The 24930-nt window shown below is 30.6% G+C and overlaps 1 protein-coding gene across 6 annotated transcripts in view; it reads right to left on the bottom strand.

Moving 5' to 3' along the window:
- Tmem135 (transmembrane protein 135) overlaps positions 1–24930 on the bottom strand; it is a 227149-nt gene that overhangs the window by 6978 nt on the left and 195241 nt on the right. For all 6 annotated transcript variants that reach the window (XM_026401522.2, XM_077797667.1, XM_026401523.2 and 3 more), the window contains 6 exons: positions 16782–16823; positions 11160–11306; positions 8559–8628; positions 5180–5347; positions 2788–2851; positions 1797–1873 (listed from right to left, as the gene is read on the bottom strand). In XM_026401522.2, coding sequence (XP_026257307.1) covers positions 1797–1873; positions 2788–2851; positions 5180–5347; positions 8559–8628; positions 11160–11306; positions 16782–16823 — 568 coding nt within the window. The remainder of the gene's footprint in view (positions 1–1796; positions 1874–2787; positions 2852–5179; positions 5348–8558; positions 8629–11159; positions 11307–16781; positions 16824–24930) is intronic.

The raw sequence follows: 24930 nt of genomic DNA, 5'->3' as shown, positions 1-24930 counted from the left end.
TACGCCCCCAATTGCTCCTCATGAATGCACCCATACATGCACACTAACACACTTGGGAAAAGCAAATATGTATTTTTTTAATGTCATTAGGAGCACAGATTTTCAGTGTGAGATAAAAGTTTATAAACATCTAACAAGTAAAATAAAATCTATAATCTTAACTTTTACATGGAAATAGCAATAAACTCCAAACATATTTTCTCTCTCTCTAAAAATAAAGGAGGAAGAAAAGATTCTCTAGGTGTGTTTATTGGAAAAAATCAAGAAACAATGCTCAACCTGGGCAAAAACACTAGTTTAAGCCTCTAAATATCTTTTCCCAATAAAAGAAATTAGGAACCACTGGGGGGAAAAGCTGATTCAATGTCTAAGACAGAAAATGTCTCAGATGAGCCTAAAATATCTTGTTAAAAAGATATTTTAAAAATCAAGAAAGGGATAAAAAATAATGGCATATGTCAAAACAAATAGGAGTCAACTTAAGGAGGCTCTCAAGGCCAAAGATTGGGACAACTTGAGCATAATGAATGTACTGGGTTACAACAAATCAGATACACTAAATCCATGTTTTTATAATTATATTTAAAAATAAATACAACTCACTTAGGCAGAATGCTAAGGTACTAACTCATTCTGAACACTGATAAAGAAAAGTAAGCAAGCATTTTATCTTCATTTCCTGAACAAAATATTTCAGAGTAGCCAAATACTTAAAATGGGAAAGTATTTTTTTTTATTTTTAGAAACATTCTTGCTAATGAATACAGTAGAAGTAACAACAGGTTATCACAATTTTGCAACACTTAATGAAATAATGAACTCCAGTAATGATCATGTATGGCTGGTAAAACTATGAGGTGAAAGGCTATTGGAAATCTTACATAGGTTCTGTGTATACCTGGTCCCATTAGTCAATTTAGTAGCAATAGAAAGACAACCATACATTTTTGTAACTTTTAATGTGATACAATGAGTGGGAATTTTATCCACAAAGAACATGTAAGGTACTTCTGCCACTTACCCTCACTTCTAAAACTTGAACTTGAATTTGCTTAAGCCTCTAGATCTACTTAACACTTTATAGGAAATACTTGAGATAAACATAATAAATAACATCAGTGAGAATTCAATCAGTAAAATCCAAAATGTGGGAAATTCCATGAACTAATGATCTAGATCTTCAACAAATCAATGGCAAGAGATTTAAAAAAATGGAAAAAGGAGGAAGAAAAAAATAACTATCATAAATTAAGAGACTGCATTTTGATTCAACTAAAGATATCACATAAAATATTTATAAGATAATCAGTGAAGAAGAAACTAATTAGATATATGATAATATTAAGTTTTTTGAAATGTAGGATTATAGTATTGTGGTTCTACTTACATGATAATGTTGATTCATTTTTAAAAAATCTATCCTGAGTTTTTTATAGGACAAAATGATACAATGTCTGGGATTTGCTTTAATTAATTCAGTACCTGAGAGTTGAGGAGTATAGATGAAAGGAGATTTGCCAAATGCTGATAATTGTTGATTTTGCATGTTGGATACACAAAAGTTAATTATTACACTATTCTTTCTACATTTGTGTATATTTGAAAATAGCACATGGAGAAAATGACTGTAAATACTTTTAAAGAATTAGAATTTGCTTTGGTAGTGAAGTTATATATTTGTGCTTAAAGCAGTCAGAAGTTGTTTTTTTTTTTTTTTTTAAAAAAAAGCTTTTTTTTTTTTTAAAAAAAAGCTTTATATCCTTTGGAACTGTTCATGCATAAAATTCTTTTCTTACCTCTACCAGTTTGGAAGCTAAATACATGGAAATTGTTGTGCTTTTATAAAACATCATTGATATACCCGCCAAAAATCCTGAAAAAACAAATATGAAAAAACTGATAAGATTACAAAGTATTTCTTTGCTATTAAGTCATCAGAAATGTTAATTCATTTAAATAGTTCAGAATTCACTTATTCCAGCATTGCTTCTAGGTACAACACAATTAAGGACAATAATATACTTGATGACATTAAAATGGAGTGAGTTCTTATCACATATTCTAGATTAAAGAAATTAAATTTCAGAATTAGGAACAAACAGTTCTGATTTATGTGTGACAACTACTGTTTAAAACAGTAGTCATTTTGGCAAATACAACACTTTTAAAATAACTTTTTAAAGGCTATTGGTATCTCTGATCTTAAGTGGGAGTATTTATTCATCTATTTTCCTAGCAGCTCAAATTATTTTTGTGCCAGGGTCACACTTTTCTATAGGAGTGGGATGTGAAAATACTAATAGTAGGATTATTACTAATAAATATCTGAAAAATAATCTCACTTAAGACCTACATATATTTCAGTTTAGAAAAATAATATCTATTTTTCATTTCTATAAAATGATTAAAGTTCCTTTCAAATATTATTAAAATATGTCATTTTCCATTGGCAAAAATAAAATTTAAAAAATCTACTTAAACTGCCATTAATCACTTATATAAGATTTTAAGTCTTTATGTTCTTTTCTGATACATTCTTTAAATTTCTAGCCTGTTGTAGGCATATCCAAGTCATTATATTGCAAGCAATATAGAACAATAAATGGCCAGAGTGGCAGATATGTTTAGCTCACAGACAAAATATTTGGGTGAGTGTCTTGGTAGGGATTCTATTACAACAGATAAAAGAAGATACATAAAAATTAGATGAATTTGGAAGCTATTTCCCATTTATTCTTATCACTGATTGATAAAATTGTAATCATTCTCTTTTAATTATTGCCTTACCAGCTATAATAGCATGTAGTTCATCATCCAGGTTTCTGATCCAACGCAGAAAGCAACTAGTACCCTGTATTGAGGGGGAAAAATATAATGACTTCAGTTATTTCTAAAAATAAAATTTCATGATTGCATGAAAATAACAATCATTAATGTGTTTCACTAGATGATTCATTAGATGACCCTGAAGACAAACTGGTGGTCTTATGTAAATTAAACTGACTACAAAGATTGGAAATATTATGAAAAACAATCTGTTATAAAGTCATAGTTCTAGATAGACTCTAATAAGAAATTACATATCATTTTTATTGAATTAATAAATGGTATGGCATCAAGTTAAAACACTTCTGCTTAGCAAAGGAAAAAAGAGTGGGAAGACAAGAGCTACAGAATGGGAAAAAAATCTTTGCTGGTCACTCTTCCCACAAGGGATTAATAACTGCAATATATAAAGAACTCAAAAATCTTAACACAGACACATAGACATACATTTACACACACAAAAACAAACTAATTAATAAATGGACAAATGAACTAAACAGTTCTCAAAATAAGAAATTCAATGCCCAACAAATATATGAAAAAAATGTCCAATATTCTAGCAATCAGGGAAATGCAAATCAAAACTACATCAAGAATTCACCTCACTCCAATTTGAGTGGCTATCATCAAAAATACAAGTAATTATAAATGCTAGAAAGAATGTGGGAGAAAAAGAACTCTTGTATACCGCTGATGTGATTACAAATTAATACAACCACTGCAGAAATCAGTATGGAGGCTGCTCAAAAGACTAAGTATAGAATTACCATATGACCCAGCTACACCACTCATTGGGATTTTTTTTTAAAGAATTAGTCAGCATACTATAGTAATTTACAGCAACAGATTCATAATAGCTAAGTAAGAAAGTCATCCTGGTCTGTCAACAGATGGATGGATAAAGGGTCAGTTCACCAAAAAACAGAAATTAAAAGGTTTATTATTTTATAATAGTTACAATATTATAGATTCTATTGGCATGGAAAATTTGTTTTTAAAACTCACATATGGCTTTAGAATACAATAAGTGACTATATTTCATGAGATCTTTTGGTTCAGTTTTATTTTCTTTAATGACTTTAGTTTGTATTTACAAATAAGCAAATAAATAGTATAAGAAATGAAAATCAAAAAGCAAACTAAAACACAATGCACATTAAGATAGACTAGATGGGGGAGAATAATCAACCTAGCACTAAAAATGTTGTAAATAATACATGTGTAAACATTTATGAGTTTTTGTTAAGAATAAATACAAATACTATAACATGAGAAATTAAAAAGAATGTGAATATAAACATGTAATTACCAGTAATTTATCCTTAACTCTTGCATGCTCAAAGAATTAGTAATGCTTCCTAGTCAAACCATATTGAATATTCTTTAGTATTAGTTAAGATTTCATAACAAGTGATTATTTAGAGTTCATCTATAGTTAGTTACTCTTTTCCATTACAAAATACTTTTTTCCCACCTACCTTTTATGATCAAACTTTTCCTTAAAATAATACATAACCATTTTATTTAAAATAAATTAACTCAATTTCAAATTTCCCAGCATTAACTTTTTCAAAGAAAAAATATATACATACATATATGTATAAATGGTACTTAAATCATCTTTAACATACTTTATAATTTAGAATATATTTAGGTTTTGAATTTAAATTTTAGATATCTAATAAAATAGGTCAGTAATATGATTAATATATTAGTAATTCCCATTAACCAAAAGGTGATTCATTACTTAAAGCTGAAAGTACTGTGTTAAGAATTATCTTTGTACATGGGTTTAGGTGTGGGTTTATATACCTTTGTGTTCATTTATAGGAATATACAGAAAGAGGTAGAAGAATGTTAACTCTTGTAATTTGTGACAATAATAAGAAGAGTGAGTAGATACAGAGTGAAAATAAGATTGTTTATATGTTATAAAAGAAAATCTTTATGGATTCAATCAAGTATTGATATCTGCTAGAAGGGTCTGAAATATGTATAAATTAATAAAAGTAGTAAATGTAATTAAAAACCACAGACCAGCTATATAATCATTTTTGACACTGGAAATATCAAGAAATTCACATTGTCAATGCATTCAAAAAGAAAAAGGAGTCTTTGGTAACTGTAATATTATATGTAAATGAGAGTGTGTGTTCCCATATTCAAGCATGTTAAATATCATTCCAAAAGAAGATATTTCTAAATATACTGTATATTTGGTGTCAATATATTTATGAATATGCTGAAAATAAGTATTAAATAAAATGATAGTTGAATTAAAGCCATATTTCATTCTTAAATTAACCATGTTGTTTATTATCACATTTTTCTTTTCTCTTCTTAAAAATCTTACCTTGTATATACTAACAAAAGAACCAAGAAAAGCTCCAAGCTGGAAGTTTTCTTTATTGTAGAAGAGAGAAAGTAGCCGGGATGGCTTTGTAAACAGATGCCTAAATGCAGAGGGGATTCGCAGGCAACACTGGATCAAGTATCCCACGCTAAACATTCTGATGAAACCCTATAGAAAATTGGGAAGAAAACTGATTTACAACCAACTTTTGAAGTTTGATAAAATATTATTTTTACCATATCAGAAGCAAAGTCAAACTCATAAATATTTAATATCACAGAAAATTTAAAAACAAAGCCTTAAACTCTCAAATAATAATTTTAAAACAAGTGTCTTAAAAATAAGAGTGAAATCTTGGAGTGAGTATATTTTATTTGATTTTAAAAGATTTTAAAAGTCTCATAAGCACTGGCCAAACTTGACTATGCACCAAAATTCCATTTCTTCTCATTTTGTTGACGATAATCAGGATTTTAAATTTCTAAACCACAAATGAGTTTAAGAAACAAAAGCACTGGAATTAATAAGAAATGTCTCACAAAACCAAATGCTTCTGGGAATTTTAACAGAAAATTGTTCTTAATCATTAGTACTAGTAAGGATTCTCTTGATAAAAAATTTGTATTATTTCTTTAGACCTTTGGTACAAAATTTTTTCAATGATCAAATTAAAAGAATATCTTAGGGAATATATAATTGTATCTGTGTATTTTATTCCTGTTCTCATGTGCATCAGACTAAAACATCTCTAGGGAATGGATGGTCATTTTGAGATATCCTACACTAAAGCCAGGCATAGTGGCACAAATTTGTCATCCCAGTCTGAAACAGGAGGATTGCAAGTTGTAGGCTGGCCTTAGAAATTTGGGGAGACCCTGTCTCAAAATTAAAAAAAAAATTAAAAGGGCTGGGGATGTAGCTTAGTGGTAGATCATTCCTGGGTTCAATCCCCAGTACCCTTCCTCTGAAAAAGATATACTAAACTAAACTTGATAATACACTGTAGTATGGTCTTCCATCCCCTTCTCTTCTCACCCCAACTGGCAAGAGAACATATCTGCATTCCTAGCCTTGCTTCCATGCTAATTCCAAAAATCAGATTTGTATTTTCCAGATTGTAACTTTCTTTTCTAGAAAACATTGAATTAGTATGAAGAAGTAAAGGTTAATTTACTTGAGCCTACCTAATACCTGTTTCAAACATGGAAAGTAAATTAGTAGATCAATTACTGTGAATTATCATGCATTTCCTTAATTGAAAGTGCCTAGTATTTGTTTAATGAATAAAATGGTCATACCTTTATTTTGTCATTGATAATCTTATAATGTTAACCTAGGGATTCAGGGATCACAATCACATGACAATCTTCTTATGCTATTTTCAAAAAATTAAAATTAAAAAAAATAAATTTTTTGAAAATCCACTCATCTACCCTTTTGTATATTCAGAAAATATTTGCTGAACATCTACTATATGGCAAGCATTACACTAGATGCTGAGGATAAAAAAAGATATAAACAAAAAAAGATATAAACTTCTGACTTTCATGGAGTTTCTCATGCTTGCTACAAAAAGAAAAAATATGTAAGGAAACAAATGAGCATAAAATAACTACAGATTAGAATAAATGTTAGAAGGAAGTAACCAGGGCACAAGAGCAGTCTATTTTATATTAAGTGGTAAAGGAAGGCTACTGAGAATGTGACTTTTAAATAGACCCCAAAGAGAAGACGTAGTATGAGAAAAACATTTCAGACAGCCAAGCACAGAGGCATTAATGAGTTTGTAAGTACCAAAAGTGTGAACCAACAAAGAAGAGGGTAAGAAGAGTATGGTGAATTGAGTAAAATATAGTTAATATGAATATTAATTAATTAATATTAATATTTACTCAGGGATATGATTTAATATGTTGTTTTACTGTCTTTGTGGAACAATGAGGTTCACTCTCAAAAACTTTTACTGTATTCATGGTGTAAATGCCTCATCCACAAGTCTCCAAATACTTTTATCAAATATTATAATATTGGTACACATTTGAAAGAATCACTGCTTGGTAATTGTCACTTATTTTCTCAAAAAAAATTTAATATCAACTTTCCCAACTCCAAATTTCTCAAAATACCTCTCTCTGATTTAATCAGAATGCTTCTCTCAGTTCCTCTCCTGAATTCTCCCCTTGAACTACGGTCATACTTAGTTGGAAAGAATAACCTCCAGGAGATGATAGCAGGTTCTGAGACTGCCAGTAATGCTATCTCATTTTTTTTCTTCACTTTATAAGTGTGGCAAGGAAATTAAATTTGTAAAGAGTGTATAAAAAACCACAGTGCACTGAAAATATATTCTACTGCTTTTACTCCTGGTCATATCTTTTGGGATTCTGAAGGTAAGCATGGGCTCAGGTCAACAGCAGTGTCAGGGATGGGCCAGAGGGCATTCATTCACATTCATAAGCACTGATGTGAGGCAGACAGTTTTTCTGCAGAAACCATAAGGAAACTATCTTTTGGGGTGTTATGCAATTCAGCTCTTCTCATCAGCAAATGGGGATTGGACCTTGCAAGAAAGGACATCAACTTTTAAAAACATCAGAATTATAAAGAGCACCATGCAAAACTAAGGAACTTGCTGCAGGTGGTGTTCCCTGTGCCAGGCTAACTGCAAAGGTAAGTAACTTTCTTCCAAGAGGTGGTAGTGATGGGAAAATGGAGGAGGCAAGTAGGGAGTAGTTTTAAACTATGACACAAGTATAGTAGGCAGTAGGGGATTAATTACACCAGTGGACATAGCAAACTTTCTTAATGTAGAGCAACTGAGGACATGATCCAATTAGCTTGATGCCTTTTAAAAATGTAATAGATTTATAAGTTCAAAACCAAATACCATTGTATCAGATAGTACACAGAGTATACAAACTGATCCAGATAGCAAATTATACAGTTCAAGGACCTGTTCTAGGATATACTTCTAATGAGTATATATTACCAAGTACACATTTTAATATTTTTTCTTTTTTCTTGTTATTTTTACCTCATCGTCTCTTTTACCTCATAAGTTTTAGATGAGTTATTTATTTATTTATTTTTTTTTTGCAGTTCTAGGGATCAAATCCAGGGCCTCCCATATGCAAGTATTCTACCACTGAGCTACAGCTCTAGCCCAAGATAAGCTAATTTTAAAATTGTTTAATTAAGGTAAGTAAATATTAAAATATTAAATATCATTACCTATTCTCATGTTTTTCTTACTTTCTAGTCAAATACAAAGAATGTTAGTAATTATTAATGTCAAATTTTCCATTTACTTGGAAATTATTTCCTAAGTTGTTTTTACATATATTACCCAATAAGAAAGTAGATATATTAATATACTTACTTTAATGCAATAAGAGATACAATTATCTTCATAGTGTTTGCAACATCTATGCCTTGGTCCATGCTTGCATCTGAAATTAAATCAAGAAAAATAAAACTAAACTAATCATAATTAAAATATGTATGTACACATGTGTATATTTGTAGATCTGCTTAAAACTTTCTAAGGAAAAAAAAAGAAAAAAATATCTCCACTTTTTCTAAATGTATGCAAATTTTGTTCTTTTAGGACATACAGAAGGAAGGATAACAATATTTTGTTTTTTTGGTTGTTGTTTACCATTTGACACATGTATAAAATATGTGATTGTAGTCAAAATACTTAATGTGGAATACAAAAGTATTAGTATTTTTGACACATTATGAAAAATATGTAGAGATTATCTCTATACACTGCCAAATCTTGGGAAGCTTTAAATGGCTTAATGCATAGTGTAACGGTCATAAATCATCCATGAAGCCAGTACTTGAGCAAAAATCATAATGAGAATGTGCTCAGGTTACAGAAATTTATACTTAATTATATTTGAGAGAAAACATATGGAAAAGAAATATGATACAGTATTAGAATCAAAATGCAGTTTCTTAAAAATAAATACAGAAAAAAAAATCAAGTGGGAATTCAAAAGTAGGTTATTTGTGATTTAACTGTAAATTACTTATCCCTCTAGTGCTTAATATAAACATTTCTGTTGAGAGAACTGTTCAGAACATACTCATTTTAATTATTTGATGTATTATTGTAGGATTATTTATTCACCCTGGTGTTAAGAAGTAAGTAGACTAACATGGGTCAGCTATTTCCTTTCTCTCTAAAAGAGTCATGTTCCAAAAGAAGTCACTTCTTTCAGACTAGTCAATTATTTCCATGATTGAAACATATAAACACTTTCCCATTTATAATAAAACCTTGCAGAATAAAGTTCTGGCTCTGCACCTTTCTAATCCCATTTAGCAAATTGATTAGTGAGGTCTTTTCAGAAATCCAATTCTGGACTGCAGCTGGATTATATATGCAGCCTTTTCTAGTCAAAGGTGACAGCAATAGTTCATACTGACCTAAGCCCTTATGTTATTAGAATGGTATGACCTATCTGGTCATGTGAAGTATTGAGTGATTAAAGCTAGAAGTATAAAAAGAAGTGAATTATAGAAGGACTGCCTCATGCAAACCATCACTCTTCATACTTCTAAGAGTTCTCTTCAAAGATATTTCAGTCTTTGCTACCAGAGCTGAACAGAAATGATTAACCTCTCTTTGCTAGTGAAGTTAAATCCTGATTTCTACTAAACTGTCATCTTTAACCACTTTTTTAAAAGGGTTAAAGTCTGGACTGCTCCTCTCTTTTATTATTTGTTTTGCTTCTGTATTATTCTGTATCTGATTTCACCCCAGAGGACCTACTGAATCTACTATGACAAGTTCTGCCATGAGCTGATCAGTTCTGATACCCAAGGCATCATTCACTCATGAAACTCATTTTCCATTAAGGAGAATTCTCTCTTCCTTTTTTCCACTAACATAATCAAACTCTAACTACATTTTCTTTTGAAAATTTTATATTTGTTTTAATTGGTTATACACAACAGTAGAATGCATTTATGTACTTTGATATATCATACATAAATGGGGTTTAACTTGCTTTTAAATAAGTTCACTATAACGATTATTCCTGTCATCCACAATTTTCTTTACTCTTATCTTTTATGTATAGTATATGCTAAAATGAAGGCAAAATATTTAAATTCAGTAAAAATTTGACATCCACTCTGTGCTCCTATATTACATCAAGCAATTTCATATATTATTTTCATTTAATGCTCAGAACAATCTTTAATAGAGATTATTAACCCCAGTTAATAGATAAGGACTTTGAAATGCATAATAGTTAAATAAATCACTTGTCAAAAGTCATTAAGCTGGAAAAGGCAAAATGAGAGTCAAAGGTCAGTTTTCTGATTTCTTAAAGGGTTTCATCTTCCTATAATTGATCTCTTAACTTTCAATATTGCCTACTCATTTTTCCCTCTCTACAATATCATTACCATGATTGCTCTTATTGACTAATATTCCAATTTTAAATCATTAAATTTATTTTATTAAATGTCTATACTGGAAATATAAATGAACATATAAAATATAAAGATTTTTTTTCTTTTGTATAACAGAAAAATAAAGATCCCTTATTTCAGTCTGAGAGCCCTTGTAAATTTTTGTTCTACAAAATATTCTTAATTCTTAATCCTTATTATTTCTGTATCTCTTGAATCTCTCTCAGGAACTTTTCTTTCTCTGTTCTATAGTTGGCATATTCAATTAGCATGTTTTAATCTGTTTCCCGAAGTTCCCCATCATAGCCTCCTGCTACTTGAAAATAGAATAGTATTTAATTCCACCCAAATCTATTTTAAAGGCCTATGATGGTCTACCCTATGAGAGAGAATGAATAACATTCACTTGCTATAATGTACCTTTTGTAAAATTCTAAGCAGTTTCTGGTGAAAAAAGAAAGTAACATTGTTACCTGAAGAGAAAACAAAAATAATTTGGCATGGTACAGATATCATATAGTGTGCTAAAATATCAAGATAAAAAACTCACATTAAATTCACAAGTTTCCTAACTAGAGAAATTATATTCATTCTTCTTGGTTTTTCCTCATGTTTCTCTCTCTTTTGTTCCACTTTTGCATATGCTGCCTCTGGTGAATAAGAATGTGTGGGAATTTCTTCCTTGCCTACAATGAACCTAAAGAAAAGAAAACAATGTGAGGCACTTTACACTATTTTTAAAAAAATCGATAAGGAAAAAAAATTTTGTTTATCCATAAACACATTTTGGAGACTATCTTATTTAAAATAGTATTTTCACAATTAATATAATCTAGCTATCCTTAAAAGAAAAAAAGACTTTCAAATTTTAAATACTGAGAAATACTCAGAATTTTGAAGTCAGATTTAACATGCAGGTATTTTAAATCAAATTAAGTAAAACATAGCACAACACTTCTATGAAGCAATCTTTAATTAGGACACCTTTGTTTTAAGTTATTACATGCCTTAAAGATTTTCAAAAGAAGCAGATAGTTTTATGTCTACTAGTCAAACAAAAAAATATATTTTTCTCTAAATTCTACTAATATATACAAGTGAACTAGGTTCTCTTTTAGAGTAAAACTAAATTTGTACCTAATGTTACTTTGAGTTATAAACAGCTGCAGTGTAGTAGAAGGTCATTTATACACCTAGGAAAATAGAGGGAACTAAAGAATGAGAACAAGAGATCGTTAAGATTCCACATACCCTCATATTATTCCATTAGGAAATCTTAAAAACTGATATTATTCCAACTTACTTATTTTTCTTCAGAAAAATATCAAACATCCAGTAAATGACACCATTCCTATTTCAACAAAACTGGACAATATTTTTCCAAAGACAATGCAGATGTTACTACCATTAGATAATATTTAAGAAGTATCCTCTCTCAGAGCCTTCTTAACTGCGCTTTCCTAAGGATACTTGCAGAATATAGAACAAAAATATAATAAAACATACAATCAATAATACTACACCAAAATTCTGAAACCTGGGGCCTGTGGAAAACAAAATGTGAAAATTTAAGCACTCAGAAAAGAGAGAAAGAAAAAGCTATTACAATCAACAACTGGAATCCATTCTGTTTGGACAAACTTGGTAAAACATATAGTTTATCAAATGATAAGGGGTGTGTGCAAAAGGTTTATTTGCCACCAGGTGTCAGCTGTGAATCCTTAGTCACTCTTAGTCCAAAAGAACTTGTTCCTTACTCATGAGGGTACCAGGAGAGTTTAAGATAGGTACTACTGTAATTCATCAGCAACACAGATAAAACTATTTTAGAATAAATGCAACAGTAGCTCTCACACCTTTCATAATACTGTTGCTCTTCTGATAGTGTTGACTATCTCAGATTAGAGGTCACTTCTTTTTTAGATGTTGTCCCTGCCTGAAGTCAGGGGGAGTAGGTGATCCTTGCTCTGTACTCTCACAGTGCAATAACCCCCAATACTATATGCACCATTTTAATACTCTGTGCCCCCACTAAACTGACCATAAGATTATGTAGACCATGAGATTATGTAGATTTTCTTTGCTACTATATCTCAGTGTCTAGTAAAGTGTGTGGCATGTATATAGTAAATATTTGATTAATACATATTGAATGAGTGAACACAGTAATAGCTAACATTTTCTGAGTATTTATACACAACAGACACAATGCCAACCAAGCCTTTTACAAATGTTAAATCATTTTAATATTTGCAACACAGGCACATTATAGATATCAAAATTCTCATAAGAATTATCATGAATAAGTATCTTACCCATTATCCACTTATAATAAGTCATATTAAATTCGTCAATAAGTTGTCAGTAATTATTTGAACATGGAATGATCCAACCTGAAGGCTTTGTCTCTTAATCACCAAGCCATGTCCCCTTGTTTTACACTAGAGTAAACAGGTATTAGTGCATCTTCAGATAGATACTACCAGCACTAGCTCTTCTTCCTAGGTTCTGTCCTTGACTCTTTCTATTTACTCCTATGACTTCTACTATTATATGTATATGGAGATAATTTCTAAATCATTCTACACAAAATTCCAGAGGAAGCTTCTTAAAGCTGCTTCTCTGATCCTCAAAAGACTTTCACTGCCTTATGGACTACTAAATTAAATACAACCTCCTGTTTAAAACACTATCTAGGACTGTGAAAGCACTCATTGTATGAGTTCTTATTATGCTTTATAGCTAAATGAACTACTAGCCATTCTCCAAATAAACCAATGCCCTGATGCTTGCTCCTCTTTCCTGGATCATTCTTCCCTACATCTTTGCTAAATGCTTATATGCCTTTTAAAGGCTATTTTACATGCTCCTTCATCCCATCCTTTATTTATCTATTTATCCATCTATCTATCTATTTATCTATCTATACCCTCTCAAAGGTAAAGGAAATAATCACTGAAATATATAGAAAATTTCTATTCTCTCACAACATATGGGCTTTTCTATTCTGTAAGTAATACTATGCTATTTTCTTTCTTTTTTTACCTTTACTCCTATCCACAACTTAGGAATAGATTAAGTTAGGTCTGGATAAAATATTCCTGAGACAATTTACACTTCTCTGTTGTAACATGGGGCATAATTATAATTGACATTGTCTTCCCACCAGACGATAAGCTCTAAGGACAGAGACTATATCTGATTTATTCACCAGTGTAATCCCAGGGTTTAATACAATTCCTGGGGCAAGTAATCTGATTTTCTGTGAATGAATGAATGTTATCTGACTTTCACAAGTTGAGTGCTTAAAAAAAATGAGTGCTGAACTAAACTTAAAGCTGAATTTTCTAAATCTTTTCAAGCTATGTCTAATTGAGAAGTATTAAATAAAGTATGCTGTGAATATTTACTTTGTAAGTAAAGGATGGTTTTCCTCAGATGAAACAATGTGTTTTAGTGATAGAGTAATTACTTCAAGCCTGTTTGTGACTGTAACCATTTAAATTTGAGAATGGTGAGCATTCCCCAATATATCAGGCACTATATATATTTTCCTCATCAAACATTAATAATGCTAGGAAGTCATATTAAATTTGGCTACAGCAAGTATTTTTCTCAATCTTTTTGTAATTAATATTAAATGCTGTATTTTTAACATACTATAAATTTATAGCATATGTCTACAATAAAAATCAGTACAGCTAAAAATCTAAAGAGGTAGAATTAGAAAACCACGTCAGAAAATACTTTTTGTAAGACTATATATATTAGCCCACATCTTTTTTTTTTTTAAATAATGAAACTTAACAATAAAACGTATATTTGGCTTTTGGTACTATTCTGAGTATCAACTTTGTATCTCTGAGAACAATCAATTTGTAATGTGGAAAACTGGAAATAAAATCAAATCTATTTAATGGAAGGAGATATACAATATAAATTCAATAACAACACATAATACTTAATAGTTTTATCTATCTATCTATGTATCTATTGGTACAGGGTATTGAACTTGGGGGCACTTAACCATACTGAGACATATCCCCAGCCCTTTTAATTTTTTATTTTGACACAGGGTCTCACTAAGTTGGTTAGGGTCTCACTAAAGTTGGTGAGGTGGCCTGGAACTTATGATTCTCTTGCCTCAGCCTCTATAGTTACTAGGATTACAGATGTGTCCCACCACATCCAGCTATTTAATGATTTTTTTAACAATAAAAGTACTAGCAAGAATTAATTTTTTCCAGAATATTTTCCTATAATACAGAAAAAATTAAATACAAATGGTTCAAATTAGCACTTTATTACAAGTGGATTTGAAGAAGAGACAAAAATATATGATACATTTTGAATTTTTGCAAAGGAAAACAAGTTTTCTCTTTAGAGAAACCACCCTTTTGTCATCAGCTCTCAGTTAAAACAGAATGCTTTATAATCAATATAAGAATAACAGCAAATTAAAACAGTTATTTTGTAATAAAATTTTATATTTTAATTAAAAAACAAGGTTAAACATTTTATTGTGTATTATGACTTAGAAATGTTTTGCTACCATAGCACTTCCCCCAAATAAAAATATTATTATTATTATTTTATTTATTTATTTTTGCAGTGCTAAGGATTTAACTCAGGGCTTCATATATGCTAGGCATGCATCAAAAATATTCTTAAACACACTGTGGACTCAATTTTTTTCCTCATAAACCAGTTTCCTTGCAAGTAATCTGATTTTCTGTTAATGATACCTTCTTTCAGGCATGTGGGTTTTAAATATTTTACTGAAATTAAAGAGTGGAGGAGAAGACAAAGAAACAAAATATCAGTTACAGGGTCTTCATTTTCTTACATTGCAAGCTGTGTCTTTTGCTTTCTAGTGTACCCACATCCCTGTCCTTATTATTTCGTCTTTGTATCTTCTGATTTTCTCTTTTTCAATATCCCAAATACTAGGGCAAGACTATCTTTCTGAAGCACTGTTAACTACCCTGCTGAAAAATCTTTAGTGGCTCCTACTGTCCCCTTAGCAAATCCAGATTTGTCTTTTTTTTTTTCCTTCTATGTCTTCCATAATCTGACTCAACTTTATCCACCAGAAAATATCTTTATATACTCAAATACAAATTTTTCTTACCAATTATGTTAATTTTCTCACTCTTGCCTCAGATTTCATGTTTATAATGTTCATCCTTTTGCTAATGTTATTCCCTTCCACTCTGAGGTTCTTCCTCTTTGCTGTCAGTCATCTAAAGCTATCCTTTAACTATAGTTTAAGGCATGTATCATCTATCAGATTAATAGCAACAATAATATCTGACAGTTTTTGAGTACATCTTATTTGCCAGGCACTGTGCAAACACTCACTTGATCCTCAGCATAACCTCATGAAACAATACTACAAAAACTTCTCCTAGTACTAAAGCCTATTCTAAAGTTTCCCTTGGATATTTGTAGTAAATACCATGCTACTAATCTTCATTAAGTATCTCCTACATGTATTTTGGAGAATAAAACAGGGAACATTTGTAAACAGGAAGATCATTGAGTGTGGTAGAGTCAGTACACTGAGTTACTTATACGATGTTAAATTAGTCAAACATTCTGACCCTGGTTTCTTCATCATGTCACATGAGCAAAAACCAATTTCAGAGATGGATGCAAGATTTAAATAAATAAACTATGTGACAACTCACATTTATTGTGTGTTAGTGTGTGTACACATGTGCCAACTACTATGATAAGAGATGGACTATGAAGTAAAAGAAAAAGACTCTAGCAATACTTAAAATCTAATAACTGTTTGACAACACATAAGTCCTACTTATAATCCAGTCCCATACAATTAAGTAACTTTTTTTGGTAATTGTTCATTGTTCATGTGGAGCTTTGTTTGGTAAAGTTCTTGTCTTTCTACCCTACAGTATAAATAAAACAATGGGTCCAAAAAGTAGGAGTCAATTGACTGATTTTTAGGGGGTGGGGGAATCTGATAAATTACTCTTTTAATGAACTACTCACAAAGGCTTGGATATACTATCATGACTTCTAAAATTGACATGACCTTAAAAATTTAGTCAATGAATATTTATGGCAGTTTACATATAATATTTATCTTTTTTAAAAAGTTAACTTATATATTTGCTTTCAATATAAAGATAAATAAAATATTACTTACCTAAGTGCAGAAAACGTAAATCCTTTCAAACCATCTTTGCACCTGAAACAAAAATTTACAATCATAAAATAGCATGTTTTGGTATACAAAGTGGTATATTAAATAGTGATTAAATTTTTTTTCTGTGAAGAATTATTGTATCATCTTAAAAATCATCTTAAAAACATTTAAAATATTTTTTAAACAGTGCAGCTTCATGTTTTAAAATCCTGTTTTAAAAGGTAAAATGCAGGGTTAATGACCTGAGCATTACAAATGGTCAAAAAAGCAATAAGCAATAAAGCAAATCACTTTACACAAAATGATTAATATGATAATACTTTGTATGTCATATTAACATAACTTGCAGCTCAATTCTCGGATCTGGTGGCTGAAGAAAGGCTAAAGTCATCTTCTAAGAGCTCCACCTGGTCTTAAAATAGGGATGGGAGCAGAGCATTCTTCATTTTACCTAGTCTCTGGGAGACTAATTTGCCATGAAGAAAAGGGCCACATACACTTGCATGGTGTTACATATAGGTCAATTTGAGGTCCTGACTTGTCTTATTAATTTGATGAATGCAAAACAACAGAGTTGGCATGCCCAGAAAGCATGGGGAGTGGGCATGGGTGGAGGCAGGCAGAAAGGGAGAATTCCAAATAATATTTATTGAGTGTTTATTATTGCTAGGCACTTTTTGGGGCCCTTGATATGTGTTGTCTCTTTTAAACACATCACAATTCTGTGAAAAGGTTTTCTTCCATTCCATATCTTCATAGGGTTCAAAATAATGCATTAACTTCCTAGAGAACAAAAAATTAATAGCAGAATTCATGGTGGAGGAAAAAGTTGATCTGACTTAAAACATGTTTTCTCCTATCCATCCTACTAAAAAATTGTCTTTAATTAGGGAAGATACAAACTACATGGTAATTAAGGAAAAAAAAGAGAGAGAGAGAGAGACTCAGGTTTTCAAAAACTATTTAAACAATATCATAAAGTAGACACCTAATACTCTAAGACCCTTTATCTAAGGTGATTATACCTACAACTAAACCATGATATAATCACCTTAAAGGGCCACTGGGAATTTATAGTCAAAATTCCTTGAAAAAATCCATAGATTAGTGATAAAATAAAATTCTAATGAATATTAATATTAGACAGATATTTTGGATAAAAAAACAACCTCAAATCAGGCAACTTTTTCTATGTATCTTTTGAATGAAAAAGGCCACCAAAGAAATGCCCAACATAAAGGAAATCTATCTTCGTTTAAAATATATATACTATTATTGAAGATGATAAAGAATCTCAGAAAAAAATTTAATCAATGTGCACAGAGATATTTAAAAACACTTTAGGATGCATTTCAATTAATGACATGATCTACTTTATGGTCAGGCTAATGATGAGAAATGTAACCACTGAATTTAAGTAACATACTACAGAATTATCCACCCTATACAGAATGGAAGAAAAGACAAAATAATTCATATGTTAAGCTAAAAATGTGCATGGGGAAATTATAGCATTAAAATTCTTAAACTTATCTATTTCCATCTGAAGAAAGTGTTTCACAGTAATTTAAAACCCATAATCTAGTGAAGTGGCGTGGTAAGGGAGTAGGCTAGGAGCCTATTGACTGCAAAAAAGAAAGCAGTAGATTGATTAAAAGATTATGTACATCTGGGAACAAATTTTGGCTTTGGTATGTTATTGTTGAAAAGATAGCCATTTGTCTTTGTGCAATGCTGAATAGATAAAAGATTCTGACAACTTGGTCTAGTCAGCATTGCATATTTGTGACCCTCAACAATAAATTTAATTGCAGACCAAAACATCAAAAAGTAGCTTTCAAGTATAAAAGGAGCATATACAAGTGAATTTGCAATTTCATTATGATGGAAGTTTAGTTCTGTCAGTAGAACCCTGTGGGAAGCACTTCATATTGATAAAGTCTTAACATGGATTCAAAAGGGGCTATTCTTCTTTCCATTCATGTGTATAAGGTTTGTTAATGTAATTGAGGGTCAGATGTCTATGTCAAAAGAACAAAAAAGTAATTATTCCCATAAAAAGAATCTTTAGATAGTAATATGGCTCAACACTATGACATCAGGAATACTGTCTGAGCTTTAACCTAACTATGCAACACTATTGCAATCTGTATTAAATGTAGAAAATGTGATATAAACATAAAGATTTAAACAAAGCATACCCTATTAGAAGGTTCCCTGCTTTTCTATGAACTTGGTTATTATAATGTAAATCAAATCACCTTCTTCACTTAAGTATTAATGCTCAGTAATTTAACAAATATTAACTAAATGCCTACTGTGTTCAAGCACTGGTTTCTGTTCTATGTAACAGTGAACAAGAGAGCATCCCTGCTTTCATACAACTGACAAAGTTGACATAGATATACAACAAAAAAAAAATTAAGTCATATCGTGAAAATGGCTATGAAAACAAACAAACAAACAAACAACCCTGTAGGATGAGAGGGGAAATAGTGATGGAGTCTGGCTTTCTTATTTTGCATTGTATAGACAAGAAGAATCTCTCTAAGAAAGTAAAATTTGATAATCTGATCAGAAACCTAAGGAATTAAAGGAAGGCATTTCAGTTTGAAGCAATAGCAAGTACATTTGTATCATGATGAGAAGTGGTATAAAATGAGGTTACAGTAACATAAGTAGAGGGAAGAAGTGGTCTACAATGCATGTAGACATGGAAAGGCCTTTGGAAGCTTCTCAGGACAGAAGATGACAAGCTCTGCTTTAAATTTTAAGAAAATCATGTTGGCTGCTGAATGGAAAATATAGGAAGGCAAGATAAGAAGCAAGGAGGCTAGTCAGGAAAAAGTAATTATGGTTAGAGGTAGGTTAGAGATATGATAAGAATCCAAATGTATTTCAAAAATAAGAGCTGGTATAATTCTAAATATTTTGGATGTGAGGTAAAAGAGAAAGATAATTTAGAAATTATTAACATGTCTTTGGTCTGAGTGAACAGAAGGATTAAAATGATCATTGACTGAAGTTAGGAATAATGGCTTCAAGAAGAAAATAAAAGCGTTAAATTTGAGATGTGTCTTGGTTACTTAAAGGAGAATGTAAAGGAAGAAAACAGCTGGTTATACTCATCTGATTCAGTTATGTGTAGTTCTTAAATCAATGAGACTAGATATAGTCATATAGGAAATCAATATAGATAAATATTCAAAGAATGAATATATTATATTCCTGTATAACCTATGAAAAAACTCTTTTCTAGAAGAAAAACAAAAATCAATTTCTCCTAATCATCCTTGACTACAAAGTCTCATTTTTATTTTCAAGTGTGCATGAAGATAATGCACTTTACTCATATACACAGACTTTTCTATTTAGTCTATGCAAATAACATAAAATAACTACTATAATTAAATCCATATTTACTGAATCTCTATTTCTACAAGGTTCTGTGCTAAGGAAAAATTTAACATAAAACAGAGCCAGGAAAGACAAGAAGGGTTTGCAGCATTACATCAAACAATCAATACACAGCTAATTATAGAAGTTCAAGTTGGAATTACACACCATGCACAGGAAAGGATAAAGAAACTCAATGTTATCATTATCATAACACTACTCTTGTAAAATTACAAAGTGTAAATGACAATAAAAGAAAAAGTTCTGCCCACAAGATTTTTTTCTCCCATGGTTAACTTCTATGAAATTACTTCCATGAGCTTTCATCTTTATTACAACATTATACCAGCAGATGTCGCTAGAAAACTATTTTTGGAAAACTGTAGTTCTGATGCGATTTTTATCTCAAACTTTTTTTGCAAGTTTTCCTCTAAAAAATAGTTTATAAGGATTCAAAAATGTTACTAATCTTAATTAAATTATGTTTCTTCAAGTAAATATTATGATATTAGACTTAATGATGGCTGATGTTCTTGTTCCTGTAATCTATCATTCCACAGAGATGGCTAAGAATAACCTACTATTTGGCACCAATATAAAACTTGATTATGCAAATATGCTGCTTCACTGTATATCTATAATTAGCAGAAAATATAAAAACAAACTATTTAGATTCCTAAAATTCTTTTGTCTACTCAGTTTTCTTTCATTTGGTAAAACTTGTGGGTGTGAAAAATATACTCTTATCAATTTTCTTTAAAATATTATTTCAGACACAGTGCATAGTGTAGTGGAGGAATCTTGGTGTTTACAAGGATATAGACACTAGTCATAATTTTTCTACCAACCTTGAACAAAGATCAATTAATTCTAGAGTTCAACTTCTTGGTCTATTAAAAAGGGTCTGAAATATATGACCATCCTAATTGGTCCACTAAATGACTTCTTATTCTGAAATTTTATCATATTATTTGATAGGTTCATTAATAAAATCATAAGGGAAAAATAGAATAAATTATTCTAAATTGTTTGTGATGTTCAAAAACAAAGATCTTGCCAACACCAAGAATAAAACAACAAAACCTTTTTGTTTTGAGATTACTGGTTGCTATTGGGATTGTTATACTTGCTTATCATTTCATAATATTTTGATGAAACTTTTTCCTACAAATGTTCTCTTTCTTGAGATTAAAAAGTCAACTACTTAAATAGATACACAGTACTATAGGAAGACCTATAAGAAACACTATTAAGAAGCAATTCATTTTTATAGTCTCATTAGTGATAAAATATTACATTGTTGCTACATTTGGCATCCATGCTTAACAATTGATATTATGAATGGTAAAATATAAAATATTGCTTATCAGGTGTACATGGAATGTTAGAGAAAGTACTGTAAGAGGACACATAACCAATCTGTGGTTAGTGGGCTGTCCTACCTAGGATAGGTTAAGAAGCATGAGGAAAAAACAACTTTTTACTCTCTGTAGTGCTATATCATTTTGAATTTATACAACGCAAATTTATATATTATTGTATAAACTGTTTAAAATCAATTCTTGAACATTTAAGAACAGACTAAGCAACATAAAAGTTATTCATCTTTATTTCACTGAAACAAAGGAAAAGAATATTAAAAACTAGTCAAGTTTATTAACATTGTAGTAAGAGGTTTGCTAGGAAGACAAATAAATATGTTAACGAAAATAAATGTGGGTTTTTTTCTGGAATTTTCTGAAATTGTGATCCCAAAGAACATGGATAATTAAATGACTGCAAATGATTAAAATACATATATGAAGTACCAATTGGAACATTTCTATTTCTTTTGTCTTTAATGACTGAATTGGTTGAAAGAAAACTCATTGGTTATTTTTATACAGTCTCCCTTATTCACTCAACAATCATTTATAAAGTACCTAATACACAGAAGACACCCCAGGCCAGTCTGCCACTGTGCCACATCCCCAGCCCTATTTCATATTTTATTTAGAGACAGGGCCTCACTGAGTTGCTCAGCATCTCACCGTATATGCAAAATAAAAAGATTGCCCCCCCAAAAAAGTTTTAAATTGTTGTATACACTGGTAATTCTTAAAATATCTATTTTATTCTGATTGCATCAGTCATTACATCACTCAATATAAAAAATAAGTTACAAGCCAGACATAGTGGTGCACACCTGTAATCCCAATGGCTCGTGAGGCTAAAGCAGGAGGACTGCAAATTCAAAGCCAGCCTCAGCAATTTAGTGAGGCCCTGTCTCTAAATAAAAAATATAAAGGCCTGAGTATACAGCTCAGTGGGTAAGCATCCATGAGTTTAATACCTGGTATCAAAAAACAGTTACATTATTTGATGTGAATAAAATTATTTAAAAAAATGCTCAAAGTTCAAGTGTTCAATTTATCCTGGAGTTATGAAAAAATGACATGCGAATACTTGCAGAAAATAGCTGAATCTTCAAAATTTTTATTTACTTAATTACCATGTCATTGGTGCTAAAAACATAAGTGTCTTTGGAGTGCATATAACTGAAAGTTTAATTTAAAAGAAATCAGAATGCCTATTTAAACGCCTTAAATTTTTGACACAGTTGTCTTCATTTTACAGAAAACTCATGCAATTTTATGCATCTTGTTTTTAAGTTAAATTACTATTAGTTTTTTAAAACCCATATAAAAATTAAAACAGTACCTGTAATTACTTTCCCTAACCAATTTTCCTGGGTAAAAGCTTATCTTAATAGTGACTTATTATTTATCATTTGAGACGGGTTCAATAATTACAGATTTTTTTCTTGTATTTGTTTATCTAAGAATATCCAGATTGACAAAGAATTATTTATTTTTAAAATCTTCAATGTATTAATCATATGTGCATACTCCAGTAGATTAAAGCAATTATTGCAATTGTATTTGGTTAAAATACATTACATTGCCTTTACATACACAGCAGGTATTTCTCCTTATAAATACTTGAATAATAAAATAGACTGAGAAAGTTTGGTTTCAGTCTGAATATGGGCACTTAACATGAGAATAAAAGAATAACTAATATTGTATTCCCATTTTAAGAAACTTTGCATACAAAAATCTCAATGTGAAACAACAAAAATAAATTTGGCAAAGATTATTTTGGTTGCTTCATGAACACTTATTATCTTCAAATATTTTCAACAGAATTATAACAAATAGTAAATGTGTCTAGTGCAATAAAATATTACTTTTGATTTTGATAAATATTTTATAGCACATTCATTTCTTACCGAATGGAACACTGATCCTCAAAAACCCAGAGAAAGTTCTGAACCAGGCAGCAGTTATGGGTAATCAAGTGTGATTGTAAGTCCCTAGATGATTATTATGCACTTTTTTTCTGGTGCGTCCTCAAGATAAATTGGAAACAGTTGGACTCAAACTTACAGTAACAACTCCAATAGAATCATATTTCTCCTTAAACTTGCAAAAACTGGAACTGTTTTTGCTTTAAAATCCAAACTACGAAGGTCATGCTCCAAGCTGCCTTCAATTGCTAGGGAACCAAGAATCACCTTAAGAAAGAAATGTTAATTAGAATAAATTTCCCTCTCAGAATGAAGTGCTAACAGCAATACTAGTCAAACTTTAAAATACTTATAAACGGAGTAGATTGTGGTTTCATTGGACCTAAACTGAAAGGCCTGCTTTCATATCCCCAGCAAATGGCCTGTGTTTAGACTCCACAAACTATAGGCAACAACCATGAAAGATCAAAATGGTGTTTTCATGTAAATCCAAGAAAAAACTCAGCAAGTGTCCTAATAATCATGGCACTGCTAGGAATAAAAACTATTTACATTAAACAAAATTATAACCATGATACTGAATCTATTTTTTAGAGACCACAAAACTGGCAAGTATTTCTTTTTCCTTTTTTCTTTTCCCTTTTCTCCTTTCATAATGGTTGTGAAAAAAAATGAAAACAAATGTTTTCAATTAAATGAAATCTTTGAATCAACATTAATTTGCTTTCAAATGCATATTGTTATCTATCTCACTAAAATAATATGATAATTTGTTTTCATATTGAACAAAATGAGCAGATATATTTGAGACATTAGGCTACACATTTTCCCAAATTTATGCTTATTTAATACTAAAGTTCAAATCCAAAATAAGTAAAATATGTATCTCTGATTAGTGCAGTGAAAATATTTTGCAAGCTTTAGAGATTACTATTTTCTGATCAACTGAGGACTTACAGAGTATCAATGATCCTAAAAGAAAAGTATTCATTTCAAACATTCCAGCTCTCTTCTTCTCAAAGACTGAGAACTTGAATTTGTGGTATGAATGCAAATAATAGAACTAGGGAGAATTAACACATGGAATCTTTCTGGCCAAGAAAATGATGTTAGAAAAAAACGGAATATTGCTACTGAAATAACCTGAGAGAATTTATGTTACAGATTAAGAAACCAAGGCCCAGATAGGTAAGTGATAGCTTCAAACAATTTGACCCCCATATATCCTCACACAACAGTAAATCCATCCCAATCAACAATCTGGGCCTGGTGAAATCTCATCTGTGAAGAAGAAATAACACAGACAAGTAACTGGTATTATGCAGACTTTAGAAAAGACAAAAGTCATGGATGATTTCAAAAGAACCAATGTCTATTTCCTTACTTCCACATATTCTTTTATCTAGACATGATTTGCCTTAGAGAGTATTTTGGTCAAGACTCCACACAGCCTTTTCTTATGCA

Source organism: Urocitellus parryii, chromosome 4 (assembly GCF_045843805.1).
Source record: "Urocitellus parryii isolate mUroPar1 chromosome 4, mUroPar1.hap1, whole genome shotgun sequence".
NCBI classification, from domain to species: domain Eukaryota; kingdom Metazoa; phylum Chordata; class Mammalia; order Rodentia; family Sciuridae; genus Urocitellus; species Urocitellus parryii.
This window is presented reverse-complemented; position numbering and strand designations above follow the sequence as displayed.